Consider the following 16,284-nt stretch of genomic DNA (forward strand, 5'->3'; position numbering starts at 1 on the left):
TTGTCAGTAGAAAGTCAATTTCCTGGGGCTGGGATTGTGACTCAGCCATACAGCGCTCGCCTAGCACATGTGAGGCCCTGAGTTCAATCCTCAGAACCACATAAAAATAAGTAAAATAAAGATATTGTGTCCAACTACAACTAAAAAATAATTTTTTTTTAAAAATGAAAGTCAATTTCCCTTTTACTATAGACATTTGACTCTGTACTTTATCATCCTCTACTCATGTGTTTCACTCAATCATATATTTTCCCAGTTCCTAAAAATGGAAACTTAGTGGGATGACAGTATACTTATTTTGAGAAAGTAATGGATAGTGCTTAAGCTGTGTCTTGGTACATTACCAAATTAGTCAGGTTTAAAGATTTTGTTCAAAATTCCCATGAGTATAAATGGAAAAATGCTAATTTCATCTTTAATTTCTATAGTTTCCGTTACCTATAAGCAATATGTTGTATTGTGGATTTTAATTGTAATGCTTTAAATGAGATTACTTAATTTTGTAAAAACAATTGTATCTGCCAGGTTTTTCATGGTATATTGCAATAGTTACTTCGTTTTAAATAATGCATTATACATAGCTTACCCTCTCACTAGATATCTATATACTATGGTTTAAAACTGCATGATGTGGTTTTAGATTTGGAATTTCCTCCCAAATCCTCATGTGTTGAAAGCATGATGCCCAATGCAGCAAGGTTCAGAGGTGGGGCTTTTGGGCAATGATTGAGGCTGTGACCCCTTCAGTGGATTAACCCATTTTATATATTGATACTTTGAATGGATTACTAGGTGGTAATTGTAGCTGGGTAGGTATAGCTGGAGGAAGTAGGTCACTGGGGCATACCTTAGGGCACTATATTTTGTCCCTGGCTCCTTGTTTTTTCTTCTTTCTGCTTTCTGGCTGCCATGAGTTGAGCATATTTCCTCCATCACTCTCTTTCACCATGAGGTTCTGTCTCACCTCAAACCCAGAGCAATAGAGTTGGCCAACTATGGACTAAGACCTCTGAAACTGCAAGCCCCAAATAAACTTTTCTTCCTCTAAGTTGCTGTTGTCAGATATTTTGGTCACAGTTGTAAAAAGCTGCCTAAAACAGAAATTGGTACTGAGAAGTGGAGTTGTTTCTGTAATTATACCTGATCATGTGATTCAGAAGCCTTTGGAACTGGTTAAGGGTGTAGTTTGGAATAGCTTTTTTTTTTTTTTTTTTTTTTTTTTTTTAGTGCTGGGGATTTAACTCAGAGTCTCAGGCATGCTAGACAAGCATTCCATCATTAAGCTACACTCCCATCCCTGAGGGTGGAGTTTGGAAAAGTTTGAAGATGTAGGTTAAAGAAGCCTTAGAATGTTTTAAGCATAGCTTAATGAATGACTCTGGTTGTAACTCAGAATACTGATAGAAATGTGGCCAGTAAAGTCCATGCTCATGAGGATTCTGATGGGAACTAGGACTCAATTTAGAATTAGACTAGAGGTCTTGCATGTTATATCCTGGCAAAGAATTTGTCTACATTTTGTCCGTGTCCTGAGACTTTCTATAACATTTAATTTAATGGTGATCAACTAGTTTCAAGGAAACACAGCATTCAGGTGGTGGCATGGGTGTTGCTGGCAGATTTTAGCCAGGTTTACTGTGAGAATAAAGAGCAAAAAGAAGAGAGGAAATATTTTTAAAACTCACAGTATGGCCAGAAGTGTACACATAATATTGGAGTCAAGAATGTCGTGGTTGCCGAAAAGATTACTGCCACTAAAAAGAAGCCAAGTACTTTGTACAGAGACAATAGGAGAGATGCTTTGAGGCATGTCAGGAACCAGAAAAATCACACCCACTGCTGGGTTAAGAGTGTAAAAGTGAAAACTCATTTGAAAAGAGACTATAGGGGCACTGTGATTGCACAGGGGTGCCTAGGAAGTTGTTTCCCCAGGATTCATTTCACTGTACTCAGCTTCCTGGGCACTCGAGGCTGCTTTAGTCATGGTCCAAGAGGAACCACTTTAACTGTTGGCAGACCTTGGTATAGTCTATGAGGTGCTGGTATTGCAGGAATTTAGGATGCTGGAGTTAGTGACTCATGTAGGCTTCCATTGATAATATTGATATTTCAAAGGAAGGCCTGGGAGATCCAGCAAAGTGTAGTGGGTTAGAATCCCTGTGGACAGCCCCTGAGAGGGTGATATGTGAAGCTTTGAGAGTGAATCCAGAGATGTAGTGGAGATTCCAGGAATTAAGAGAATGCCAGAAACAGATTATCTGCCAAGGAAAACTTCAGGCAGTTAGAAGAGCCAGTTCAAGAAAGAAGCCATGTGGGTTGCAACTGGCAAAGCCCATAGGGGTTGGACTGGCTAAATTCTTTGGGGCTCACATCTCACCACCATGTGTCCTGGATTCCATCCTCCCATGAACTGAAAACTCTGAGTCCATGATCCAAAATAAATCTTTCCATCTCCAAGTTGATTTCCCCAGCTAGTTTTTTTCAGCAAAATAAAATTCCGGTTTATTATTGGACAACATTTTTTTCACACATACATCAAACAGGCCAAAAATAAATAAATAAATAAATAAACAGCAACTTCATAGACAAAAAAAAAAAAAGGAAAAAAAAAGAAACCTTTTTAATCTTTGGCCTTTTAAACCATCTCATACAAACCAACTACTTATAGTACAGCTAAAGTATATGCACAAAAAAGTTACTGGAATGCTCAGAATAAGATTGTTTTTGCTTTCTTTTACAAGGTTTTTTTTTCTCCTTTGAGATTATAATGAACATGGTCACACCACAAGTAAAGTCAGAAGTAGGACAGAGAATGCTCCAAAGGCTGGTTTGGTCATCCGAGATCATTAAAAATGGCTGACCCCTAACGATATGTACAAAAATATAAAATGTAAATAAAAAATACAAACAAATTTTCCTTTTTTAAAGTACTTTTAAGAAAAAAAGCAGGGCCTTGGAAGTTGTGGTTCTTTTTTCCTCCCCTGTTTCAAATTCACGTTGTGGTTTTGGTTGAGTGGTAAAGAGCACATGTCATCTGCGGGTGGCACTGCCTGTGGTGGGCGATCCTGTGGGCCTCTCTTCTGAAAAGTGACCACATTTAGATTCTAAGATGGGAAATGAAGGGTGAATAGGTCACGGTGGCCTTTTATTTTTATTTAACTTTTCCTTTTTTGCTGTCTAGTCATCCTCATCGGTCTTCTGCTTCTTGGTATCAACATCATCATCCTCGTCATCTTCAGCTGCCCGTTTGCCTGTAGTTGCCGCAGCCTCCTCATCTTCATCTCCATCCTCTTCCTCACCATCACCTTCCTCCTCCTCCTCTTCCTCACCACCCTCTTCTTCTTCTTCATGTACCTCATTGTCAGCCTCCTGCTCCCCATTTTCCTCATTAGCATTCCCATTAGCAGGGGCGTCTCTTCCATTCTCTGCCTCCTCCACAACTTCCTTCTTCTCCTTTAAGTCCTTGATGGTGATTTCAGAGCTAGTGTCCACGGCCCTATCTGACATGGTAGGGCATGCCAGTCCCAGCTGTTTTTTGTCACAGCAACAAAAAATTGACTAATACACTAGTGTACAAAAGTTAAGGGCTGGGATGTGTCTCAGAGGTGAGCACTTGCTTACTATGCATGAGGCACTGGGTTCGATCCTCAGCACCATATAAAAATAAAATAAAGACATTGTGTCCACCTATAACTAAAAAATAAATATTTTTCAAAAAGTTAAAAAATGTAAACTCTTGACTCGGCAGTTTATTTTTTTGATTGTGTGATTTTCTGTCTTATATTTCTGTTTTAGTCAGCTTTTTCACTGCTGCAACTAAAAGACCCACCAAGCACAACTTTAGAGGAGGAAAGGTTAATTTGAGGGCTCATGGTTTCAGGTCTTAATCTATAGAAGGCCAGCTCCATTCCTTGTGGCTTGAGGTGAGGCTGATCACCATGGCAGAGTGTGTGGCAGAGGGAAACAGCTCACTGAGATCAGAAAGCAGAGAGAGAGAGTCTACACCCCAATATAAATATATATACCCAAAGCCATGCCCCAATTCTCACCTCCTCCATCCACACTTTACCACTTCAGTTACCACTCAGTTAATCCCTATCAGGAGATTAAATCATTGATTGGGTTAAGACTCTTAAAACTCAATCATTTCTCCTCTGAACCTTCTTGCACTGTCTCACACAGGAGCTTTTGAGGAACACCTCACATCCAAATGATAACAATTTCCTTCACCCAAATGCTTACACATTCTCATATGCAGATTTATTTTCAGCTCACTCAGGGGCTAGACTTCCTCTCTCAGGATATAGAGACCCAACAAAAGGTATAAAATTCCAGAAAAAATAATGGTTGATGCACTTAAGTCCTGGCCCTCCCTATTTTCCCTTCCTCTTACAAAAGCCCTCTGGCCTGAGACTTCCAGAACTATAGAGCAGTTAATTCCAGCCATTTAACTACTTTCAGAACATTCTGTTACTTTACCCTAACTTAGGAGAGCCTTACATATTACATGACTTTAATAAAGCTGTTTATGGAGGGGTCACCCCCATTATATGGGTCTTAGTTACACTCTGTTTCTCCAGGTAGCATCTGAGTGACTCGAAACAAGCTCCTGAACCTGTTAAGTCTCAACAACTTTAGAAAGCTGGTGATTTTGAAATCAGAGCCTCTTTGTGAGAAATAGGTGGCAAAACAAGGTAATGTAACAAGTACAGTGCCCATCCTACAGTGGGTACTCAAAGTTCTCTGGGTGCAGAATGAAGGAATACAATGTAATGTAACCAACACAGAGACTGGAATGCAGAGTTCCCTGTATTTGTAGCAACACATAGCTGGGCCTCAAACCTTCTAGTTGGCTTCCTCTGCAGGGGTGGCTCAATTGGAAACAGCTCCCTGGGTGTGAGGCTGGTAGTAAACTCAGGAGGCAGTGAGAACAGGAAGTCAAGTCTCCTCTGGCCCCAGGGCTCTCCTCTCTATGCCCTTGGGGATGGAACTTCCTGTAAAGACTCCATCTTGTTAGTCTGGCTCTGACAAAGTGAGTTGGAGCTTGCTCTCAGCTTGCTCAGCAGCCTTCCTCAATCTTTCAGAGATTCAAATTGTCAGACGACACAGATTCCCTGCAGAAGGACCTCGTGAGGATTTTTGTGGCCAGACACATAATGGGTGAGTTGGTCAGCATGAGGCCTTGGTCTCAGGCCCCCAAGGGGTATTCTGGGCCCCTCCCCCATCCATAAGAAACCTTACTAAACTTTAAGATGCAAAGGGGATTGTGGTAAGGTCCCAGGTTGATCTTTTTCATAAAGACAAGTGTCAATTGAGGTCTGAGATACTTTTTATGTTTCCACATGGAAGACCTCTCTTTGGCTTGGCTGAAGTTAATTTTTTTGTCCTATTTGAGGGGAAAGTCCAGGGTTTGAGGAATGGAGAATGTCACTTGAAAGACGGGATTCCAGCTAATGGTGGAGGAGGGGCAGGGAAGCTACCTGTACCCTTGAATTTTTACACCAACCATTCAGGGTAGATTGTATTTATTCCCATAGAAGTTTCCCAAGCCTTGTTTTATGTGCTAGCAGATGACCTATCTGGAATATTATATGTGTAGCTTTTATGCGAACTCTTCCATATCAATTAAGTAGATTTGTTACCCAGAATTTAAAAATAATTTAAGATGAGGTTTAACTATCAGATTGGTTTTGAGTTCCTGGGCTTAGGTGATCCTCCTGCCTCAGCCTCCTGCAGTTGCTGGGACTGCAGGCATGTACTAACATGCCCATCTTGTTACTTATATTATTTAAATCTTCACCAAATAGGTGAATTTTTGTCTGCAGGCTGTATCTGTTATTCAATGAAGTGTGTTAAAATTTCCCCCAAACTGTGAATGTATTCATTTCTCCATTTAACCAGTTTTTTATTTGTATAATTTGGCTCTGTGTTCATGCATAAAAATCAAAAATTTTTAATATCTTACTGTTGAATTGATCCTTTATCCTTATGAATTCTCCCTATTTTCTCTAATTATTTTTTCATTGAAGTGTAGAGCTATGCAGATTTTCAGTTAGTGAATGGATAGAATGGTTTATTGTTTTTTTCATTACTTAAAAAAAAACATTTTAGACTGTGGATGTAGCTCAATGGTAGAGCACTTCCTAGTGTGTGAAGCCCTGGGTTTCATTCCCTGTATTAACAAAAGTTGATATAATAATTGTACATGTTTATGTGTACAGTATATTTATTTTTTAGCTTAACTATGCATATACTTTATTATTCAAGATTCGTTTTTCAGAAATCTATATTTCTGTTGAGTTTCATTCCTATTTTTTGCTGATTCTAAGACAATCAGTAATTCAAATTTCCTTTTTTTAATAACTTTATTTATTTATTATTATGTGGTGCTGAGGATCCAACCCAGGGCCTCGCCTGTGTTAGGCGAGCGCTTTAGTGCTGAGCCACAACCCCAGCCCATTAATTCCAATTTCAAACATAAATTATTCTTATTTTATCCTTGACAAAAAACAAACCTTACATACCACATATCTTTGTTTAGCAGAAACATAATCTACTTTTCTCATGTGTAGAGTTGTTTTTCCTTTTTCCTATTTTTATTTTTGATTTTTTTAGTTATACATGATAGTATATTTTCCCATGATATTTCATTGCATTTATACAACGTGTAATGATCACTTCAGGGAAATTGGTGTAGCCATTGCCTCAAATTTATCATTTCCTTAAGTAACATTCAAAATCCTCTCTTCTAGCTATTTTGAAATATACAATTGTCATCAGCCACAGTTACCCCACATTGCTATAAAACATTGGAAGTTATTCCTTCTATCCAACTGTACCCCTGACCCATTAACTGTCCTTTCTCCAACCCCAGACCTTTGCACCCTTCCTAGGCACTGGTAACCTGACATTGTATTCTCTATTTCTATGAGGTCAACTTTTTTAGTTTCTACATATACATGAGAATATTTTGCCATGTATTTATTTAAATTTTTTTTAATTGGTTGTTCACAACATTAAAAATTTTTATATCATTAAATTTTACATGTTTCTTTTAAGGAAAATTTGATGAAATATTATGTAATGTGACTCTCTCCATATATCAATTTAGGGTATTTAATTTACTCTGCTTTTATGAAATTATAAGATATAATTTGGATCAAATAGACAATAATAATCTATATACACATTTGCCTGTTCTGAGTTCTTGCCCTCTTCTTTCCTTTGATGTGTTTAAAATTTGTAGCTATTAAATTTTTATGATATTTGGCTGAATAAACATTCTTTGGCCATCCTTACAGTGTTTGCCCTTAGGATTACAATGTACATCTTTGCCCCATAGTGGTCTAATGTAAATTAGTTCTTTTGCAAATTCTCAAACAGTGCAGGGACCTTGGAACACTGTGATGTTATTAACCCTCCCTATTTATTATCATACATTTTAATTATGTATAGATTAAAACACTCAAAAGAAATTATCATTGTATTATATAATCAATATTCACTTAGATTTGCCTCCGTATTCACAAATGTCACTCATTTTCCTTCCCTGAATCAATGATCCTCCATCTGGGATCATATTCTTTTCTATATAAAGAACCTTTAAATACTTCCTTTGATTTGAGTCTTCTGGCAAATTTTAACTCAGTTTTTGTTATAAGAACATTATTATGAAATGTCTGATAAGCAATGTTATCCCTTAAAATACACTTTTTTTCTATTAATGTTTTTATAGTGACTTTATTTGTTATTTCTTAGAAACTTCTTAAGGAAGATTTCTTCATATGCTGCTTCTCTATTGTTTCCTGATTTCTGGCACTCGAAGTAAACATGTGCTACATACACTTACTACATCTCCTGCTTTCCTCTCTTTTACAATTCTCCATAATTATGTATAACTAATATTTACTCTGTATTCAATCTTATTTTCCATTTTTCTAGTTCTTTCAAGAAGGGAACTTGGCTTTTATCCTTGAACCATAACAGCAAAATTTCAAGGTAGATTGTTTTTTAATATCTTCATTTATTTTTATATTGTGCTGAGGACTGAACCCAGTGCCTCACAACTGCAAGGCGCATACTCTACCACTGAGCTGCAGCCTCGCCCCTCAGGGTAGATTTTTATCTATCTCCTCAAGAAGAGGAAGGAGATAAGAGTTAGAGATAATAAACAAATTGTCCAAATTACCCAAACTGAAAAGGGCAAAGTAGGGAATAATAACATCACAGATCACATTCTGGCTTATGATACATTCCTGTTTTCTTCACACCCCCCCTCACCTTGAGACTGGAATCACCTGATTTCACCTATGGTTGGCAAGTGATCTATCATGGAGCTTCATCTCCAGCCTTATATATTTCTTTTTAGATTATAAAATACAGTGATATTTCTTCATATGCTATTATATTTTCCCAGAACTTTTTCTGGCATTTACCACTGATGTGTTGTTTTCAATATAAGGTCACAATTCCCAAGCTAACACCCTTCAAAGAAGAGCAAGATGCTGGGGTATTTTTCGAAGGAGATTTCCAAATTGGTCTGAACCAGTCAGTGCTGCCATGAATATTTCATCCCACCAGCAGCAAGAAGGAGATTCAGCAATGAATGATGCCCACTTGGATTCTGGAGTTAGATAGTAAGTGACCAGTCATCAGTATGGCTAGAATAGACCATCCAGTGAAATATATAACCCTGTAGTTAAATATGTAATTCTTTCATGTCTCCAACCTGGAAGAGTGAAAAATGATAGGTTCAGATTAAAGGTTCAGCAAATTTTCATAATCCTGGTACCAAGCAGCAAAATATGTATGGAAAACTGTCTAAGCAGTAGGGATTATTTCTTTTTCTTCACTTCTCCACAGCACTCCCTATGTCATCCCATCCCATCATTGGAGAAGCAATTTATACAAACAAGACCAGACCCATGGTAATATGGAGAGGGCGCAAAAACCTCCAGAGCGAAGAACCGAGGGAAACAGGCAGAATGGAACCTTAGGGAGCTGGTTCAAGATCACAGTGAGTGTTGTGGCAAAATGGACCAAATATCCAGGAGAATGGGGGCAGTTGTATTGGACTTGTATCAGGACGCAAGGTTCATTTCTGGGTGCAGGGGAATTGGTAATTTATTTTTTTATCACTAAGAGTTAATATCCCGGGTCATGTAAGGGCAGATTAAGAGAGATAATATAAAGGGGACAAGGTGACTGCAGGGAGAATAGAAATGGTTGCATATAAGCAAAGGAAAAAATCTAACACTAAGGAGATTGAACAATTCCACACCAGATTCTTGTTTGGCAAAAATTTAATGTGTGTGTGTGTGTGTGTGTGTGTGTGTGTGTGTGTATGTATGTATGTGTTTGATTCGATTCTCTGGGGTCCTTGACAAGGAGGCAGGCCAGATCTGCCTTGGGTAAGATTTCTTGGGAATTTACGAAGTTAGTTCATATTAGATATCTGACATTTTTTATTTGAAGAAAACTATCTGAATTTTTAAAAAAGATACTTAAGAAGTCCATGTCTGATATAAAAGCTAAAAATAATGGAATTTGTCCTATCTTTAGAAATTATTTTAAAGCCTGAAAATGGTCTGAAAGAAACATGCTTGTATTTAAACTTAATGTTTCCATCTTTTTTTTTTTTTTTTTGCTCCTAGATTCCATTTGGCATAAAATATGAAGAGAAGTGGCTGCTGAATTTGATTCAGAGCCAGTGCAGTCTCCCTTTTACTCCAGTTGAGGTAAGAGATAAAAGTAAGGGGTATAAGAGGAAACAGGACAGAGGAAGGCTGGAAGAGCAGCAATTTTTCTCACCACTGTCACTGTAGTTTCACTATGAGAAAATGCAGGCCCAGTTCTTTGTTGAGAATGCCAGCATTGCCTTCGCATTGAAGAATATTGGTGATAAGATTCAGGATGAGGATAATGAAAAGGTATGTGTCAAGGGGATAACCAGAGCCAATCAAGGGGGCAAGAGGGCAGGCCAGGGGTGATACCTTGTTCTTGGGGTTCAAAGTTCTTGGTGCAGACCCAGCTCCCCATGTGTTATCTGCAGATATCAATCTTTGTCACTCCTTCTGAGGTACCCTGCTCTATTAAGGATCTGCAGTCAGAAAAGGTAGAGCAAGTGAAGGTAATGTAGACTCAAAACAAGTTGTACACCAACAGCCTTACCCCCTCTGTCTTCCCCGTATATTGCCCTACTACCTCTGCCTCAGAGCTACTGAACTCCATCTTTAACTTTGCAGTTAACCATGAACAAACAATGTGATGCCTGCTATCAAGCTCTTGACATTCAGAGACCCCCTGTTGAACCAAGTATGGCTGATAGCTGTAATTCTGGGGTAGAGGAGGGCAGATGGGTTTGCCTGGGAGGGATATTTAGGGATTGTCACTTGGGGAAGTATTGGTGTTGGAATTGGGCCAGCTGGTCTCCTCTCAGCCTTCTGATTCCCACCTCTTGCTTCCTGAAGACTTGATGACCCATGCTATTGAAATGGCACCGAATCCTAGAAAGAACATGGTTACTTCCTTGAGTATTCCTGAAGAGAACAAACCCAATGTGAGACCTTAGGCTTAATGATGTTATTGAGGGTGGGAGAGGTTAGCTAGCAGCCAGACTGGTCTCAGATATTCCCCACTAGAGCCCTAACTCTAACTCTTTCCTCATCATAGCTTACCTTGCCAACCTACCAGCTGGTTGGCATGATGGATACTATGCCAAAGGATCTCAATATTGAAAACCCAAATGTCTCCAAAAGTAAGGTAAGATGTAAGACTCAGATCATTATTTGAAGGAAAAGTGGACGGACTCATCAGGGTGGTGACAAGAGGCAGAGAAGTAGATTGTTTGGCAAAAAAGGGAGTTGGGGATGCAGGGCCCTTCACCTCTCTTTCCGTAGTTCATGTGTTCCTCCACATAATTACAGGTGAAGTCTGCAGGGAAGATGGACAGCGGGAAAGGGCTGGAACCAGAAGAGATGTGTGCAGACAGAAACTCTCTGTGCACCACCTTCCTGGATAAGTCCAACAACATGAAGTCAGTTGTAACCTTTGCTACCCACTGGGACTTCAGCTGCCCCTGATGTGTCCTTTTGCAGAAGGAGGCAGCCTTGGTTCTCTGGGAGGGCCACAGGCTCCACCCTCTCCTATGTCTGTGTCCCCCGGCTGTGCCCACAGGTCTGCTTTGCCTCTTCTGACCTGCTCCCTTTTTCACCTGGTCTGGTGTATGTTTTCCACCTCTCTGCACCTGGCCTCCTCCAGCATGCTCTCCTGGGATAGGAGTAGTTTCCTTTCCTATCCTGAGAAGGTCCCTTCTTCCTTTGCTCCACAAAGTTCTCCCCACCTGTTCCAGGCTGACATGGAGATTTCATGCCCTGTGCCAAGGGCCAAGGCTCTAGGTGGCTACCATCACAACATCTGTTCCTCTAGGTCATTGGTGGGAACTGTTTTCTCCTTGGGGAGAAACATGGGTTCCCTGAGTCAAGGAGCCAGAGGTGGGCCACTGACAGCGAGCAGAGGCCTTCCCAAGACAGGAGGGGAAGGCAGAGGGCAAAGGAGGGGCAGGAGGAGGAGGAGGAGGAGGCGGGAGCACAGGCCACTCAGGGGCACTGCTGCTCTCTCCCCCACTCCACATCCCACATCCAACCTGGTCCCTCAGAGCAGCCCTGGGTAGCCCAAGTCAAGATGCTTCCTTGGGCAAGACACTGACTCAGACAGGCACAGGTGCACAGGGACCACCATGAGGGAACCTGGTGCTCATAAGAGGGGGCCACAGACCCTCTGTCGCATGCTGAGCTGGTGCCTGATTCTTCACTACTGGTGCTGGGAATGACACCTCCCCTGGGGGCGGCTCCTTTTCCCATACCTGGCCCCCTCTGGGCCCACACAGGAGACAAAGGCTGGACCTGCATCCAGTGGGCCCCAGCCCAGCAGGTAGATGTTTTCATTCCTGCCTTGGGCCCCAGGGCCAGCCAGGGGCAGGTGAAGGAATGGGCTGCAGTAGGGCAGCTGGTTTCTTCTCACTTCTGCCTTGACCTCCAGCACCGGGGTGGAGCATCTTCCCCTACCATTTGCTTTGCTTATTGTCTCTACTTTTCTTTGTCTCCCCCAACTCTCCCTTCCCTATCTTCACTCCTTTTTGGTCGCCATATCCCTTCCTTCCCCTCCCTGCCTTATTCACCCCACTGCTCCAGCATTTTGTGGGGCAGGGAGATGACTTGGTCTTGGCCTGGCCAGGTCATGCCACGCCCCACAGAATGCTGGATATCCAGCAAGATAGCAGAGCCCTGGGCTCCCACCTCATTCCCTGCTCCCTGCAGAGCCTTCCTTGGGGATCAGGAAGAATGTAAGGGAGGTATGGAGGAGAAGGAAGCCCTGGAGCCTCAATGCAGCTTTGTGGTGGCCCTTGTGAAATGGGTCATGGCAGTGGAGGTGGGAGCTCCCAGGGAGAAGGAAAGGGAGGAGAGCTAGAGGAGAGACAACTCTCTCTGTGTCAATCAACAGGAAAGACAGTTATACAGTTTCAATTGTTTTTGTCTATTTTGTTTTGATTTTAAATATGTTTAGTCATTTATTTCAACTGACACAAAAACATTTAATTTGCACATATTAATGTGGTACCATGTAATACTTCTATATACACATACATTGTATGACTTTTAAATCAGTTTATCTTGATTTTTGACAGCTCCATCCTGGAATTGTTTCCCAAGTTATTATGTCTGGTAAGTTTGCTCCTTTCTCATTGACTCCTCTAATGGGAACTTATGCCGTTTCCAACCTGCCTTGAAACCCTTTAGGTCTTGCCCAACTCGTATTTTTGGATCTGACACTTAAACCTCAAAGGTATATGGAGAGGCAGTACAGACCCATATGGGAACTTTACAAAGGCTCTGACCTTTCTTCACACAGGGACCCATTGCCATGACCCTAGCTGTGGTTCTGTCCATATCATTTCCATGGCCTTTTCACATGGGATTTGTGACCTAACCCTCTCCTGGACTCATCCCTTTCTTTAATCATCCAGCATCACTTCCTTTTCCTGTACTGATGCCTCCTCTTGCCTTCCCCAGGATGGGCAGGAGTCACCTAGACCAACTCTATGTGGCATTGAAGCTCACAAGAAGTTACCAACTTGCAAGGTGAAGAGAGAGGCTCATGCAGGGTTTTAGGTGGTACACAAAGAGCACATAATAGCTATGATCCCAAACGTTCATTTTATTCCAGGGAAGTTTCTTTGGATCTGACATACTGAAGAATCTGGTCCTACAGTTCCTACAGCAGTAAGTCCCTCTGAGGTTCTCTGGTCTTGGGGGATGAGGGAAGTAAGGCCATATTATCATAGGGCTGCTTGATGAAACTTTTAAGTCTCATTTGGGGTCCAAACCATAGAGATAGACTATTCATTTGCTCCCCTGCAGGTATTACTTGATCTATGACTATGGAGACCGAAAGAGTCTCCTGGGCACTTATCATATTGAGGCCTGCTTCTCTCTGACCATTCCATTCAACCCCAAGGATCCAGCCCTGTGAGTATCACAGCTCAGACTCTGGTCTATGGTAGTGTGAATCTCCAGCAGACATAGTCCAGCTCTTGGAAATATGTGCACCAGCTAGACCTACACCTCTTGTTCCTCTTTTTCTCCTAGGAACAGCTTTTGTGAGTATTTCAAGTATAACAGGGATATAAAGAAGCTCAAGGATTCCTGTAAGTGTGTGATGGGGAAGACTGGGCAGCAGCATAAGGGGGTATGAAGGGGTCAGTCATGGGGGTCAAGAGCAAGGGTGTGGCAGCCCCCCTCATGTTTGCTTCTCCTGTCCTCTACAGACCAGTGGAAGCAACTGAAGCACACAAAACGTGACATCTTGGATACCCTCTGCGTGCTGCCCAAGACTCGGCATGACCTCAGCTCCTTTGTGGTGGACATGTGGTTCCAGACGGTGAGCACCTGCTTCCTCCCTGGGGTGGGACCAGAAAGCTGGAGGTGGGTAGGAGGTTAAGCAGATCCTGAATTCCTGCATTGCCCCCTTTCAGGAAACAATGCTCTGCTTCTCCGTGAATGGTTTGTTCAAGGAAGGTGAGTGTCTATACAACCCCCTGGGATCGCCTGCTGCTCCCTCCCCTGGGTGGGCACCCTCTCAGAACTCCCCCAGCTTCCCTGATTCTGGGCCTTTCCTTCCTGTTCTTCCCTGGGGGCTCTTCCCTCGGTGCTCCCACTCTGCCCACAAAGCATCCTGGTCTGAACGTGGTCCGTGCCTGTCTGCCCCACAGCTCCGGTGTGTGTTAGGGACATAGGCTGTGGGGTTCCATGGCTCTCCTCCCAGGTCCTTACTCTGTGGCCTTGGACCAACTACTTGACCTCTCTTTTTTGCCATTTTTAAAATGGGGCTAGTAGAACCCATCTCTTGGGCAGGTGTGAGATGAAGATCAAGTGAACTTTTGAAGTGGTTTTCACAACATATATTAGGGGACCCATTGCAGGGAGTAGACTGTTTCTACTATTGCCCTCCCATTTCTGCCACAACTTTGTGACTCCAAGTGAACAATTTCTGGTTCTGGTCCCTTCAGCATAATACCTTCCCTGGGAAACACTGTGTAAGCTTGTAAATCACGTATAACTTTAAGGGGGTATTGTTGTTTGTTGTCCTTGAAGTGGAAGGAAAGTCCCAGGGCTCTGTTCGTGCCTTCATCAGAACCTTCATCGCTATTCCTGGAAGCAATTCCAGGTAAGTGCTATATTGTAATTGCTTCCAGGAAAGTGCTATATTGTAAGTGGGAACACTCTACTGAGCCTTAGCCTGTAGGTGTGGGAATGTGGTGGTGCAATCATTGAAAACCCAAAGTATAGTCAAGCGCTTCAGTTCTTTCCTGATGCAATACTCACTTGCTGTGACTTTGGCCAAGTCATATGACCTCTCTGTAACTCAGTGTCTTTCTCTGAAAATGGTGATTACATTTTTCACTCCCTTCTAATATTGTAAGGGGCAAATGTGAGTGTAAAATTATTCCTGGTTCATAGGTAAATCTATAAATCGTGTAAGCTTGTTGACAATCTTCAAAGTTGGCCTCTGGGAGAATGTTAAATGATACCAGCCAAAAAATGTTGGGCACAGTTGGGGGATATGTAAGGCATCTGGTTGCTGAGCAGAGGTAGCAGGATTGTTGTTGGGGAAGATTTTTGTTAGGGAGTGGGGCTGTACATCTTTCCAGTCAACTGAGGCTCTGCTTCTCTTTCAGCCTGTGCATCATCAATGATAAGCTGTTTGTGCGGGACCCTAGCCCCCAGGGAAACCAGAGCCCCTTCTGCATCCCTGTGGCCACATGTTCCTCCACCTCTGTGCTTGCCCTCTCCGAGGAGCAGCAGGAAATGGTACAGGCTTTCTCTGTCCGGTCTGGGATGAACCTCAGGTGGTCTCAGAAGTAAGTGCTGGGTCTACATAATGATTATATATTTGCTGGGTGGATCAGGGGAGTGAATTATGGAAACTTGCAGATAGTTGGTTTTTGTTCTTTATTTCACTCAATATCATACTGAATGTTTACCTTCCAGTACACAGTAAGCTACCTAGTTATTTTGAACAAGTTTATGATACTTCTAAATTCTATAGACCCTGTTCCTTTATTACAAGACATTTCGCTTTTCAGGATTTCCAACTCCCCAAGTGACATACTGTGACACAGTTTTGTTTTTTTTTTTTTTTTTTTTTTTTTTTTTTTTTTTTTTGCTATACATGTTGCACTACACATGGAGGTATGTTTTTGTCATGTAGATTAGAAATGTCATTGTGTTATTGGAGTATCTCTTCTTGGGTCCTAATGGATGTCTCCTATCCTTTCTCTACCCCAGATACCTTGAAGAGAACCACTGGGACTACATCAGAGCTACACAAGTTCTTACTATGCCCAAGGTGAGATTTGAGGATTCAGGCCAAGTGAGCAAAAGCCAGGTGGCCTGAGGATGAGGCCATTGACTTCTGGCTCTGCTGATCACCAAACTCCTTTCTTCACTTTCTGTAGGTAAAGGGCATGGTCCCAGAGGAGACCCTCAAAAAGACTGATCCTGAATCTTAAGTACAAAACCCTGAGAAGAAATCCCTGGGTGTTGTCATCTTTATCTTCTTCATCTTTGTTGCATTTTTTGTTCTAGTATGTGTATTTCTCTATGACTGACCTGGTTGTGACTGAAAGCCAAATTCTAACTTGTAGGGCTAACTCTCATGCATCCAAAGAGTCAAGTGTTCCATGCATTTGCTCCACCTCCCAGGATGCCTGTTTATTTTCTTAAT

The 16,284-nt window shown here is 41.9% G+C and overlaps 2 protein-coding genes across 2 annotated transcripts; one reads left to right on the plus strand and one right to left on the minus strand.

Moving 5' to 3' along the window:
* Window positions 1-3,137: 3,137 nt before the first annotated feature.
* On the minus strand, window positions 3,138-3,514 carry LOC308639119 (prothymosin alpha-like). The gene has a single exon (XM_081277132.1). It carries the CDS (start codon window positions 3,505-3,507, stop codon window positions 3,178-3,180), a length of 330 nt encoding a protein of 109 aa, XP_081133258.1. The 5' UTR covers window positions 3,508-3,514; the 3' UTR covers window positions 3,138-3,177.
* A 5,045-nt stretch (window positions 3,515-8,559) lies between these two features.
* On the plus strand, window positions 8,560-16,069 carry NXF3 (nuclear RNA export factor 3; the record flags this gene model as incomplete). The annotated part of the gene is made up of 18 exons (XM_081277712.1): window positions 8,560-8,636; window positions 8,863-9,016; window positions 9,654-9,737; window positions 9,825-9,929; window positions 10,052-10,129; window positions 10,672-10,761; window positions 10,926-11,035; window positions 12,686-12,722; window positions 13,071-13,139; window positions 13,225-13,280; window positions 13,419-13,526; window positions 13,647-13,705; window positions 13,826-13,938; window positions 14,033-14,075; window positions 14,652-14,724; window positions 15,236-15,418; window positions 15,846-15,906; window positions 16,016-16,069. The coding sequence occupies 18 exons, from the start codon at window positions 8,560-8,562 to the stop codon at window positions 16,067-16,069; spliced, it is 1,554 nt and encodes a 517-aa protein (XP_081133838.1).
* Between the last annotated feature and the right edge of the window lie 215 nt (window positions 16,070-16,284).

Source organism: Spermophilus citellus, assembly GCF_964194105.1.
Source record: "Spermophilus citellus genome assembly, chromosome: X".
NCBI lineage: Eukaryota > Metazoa > Chordata > Mammalia > Rodentia > Sciuridae > Spermophilus > Spermophilus citellus.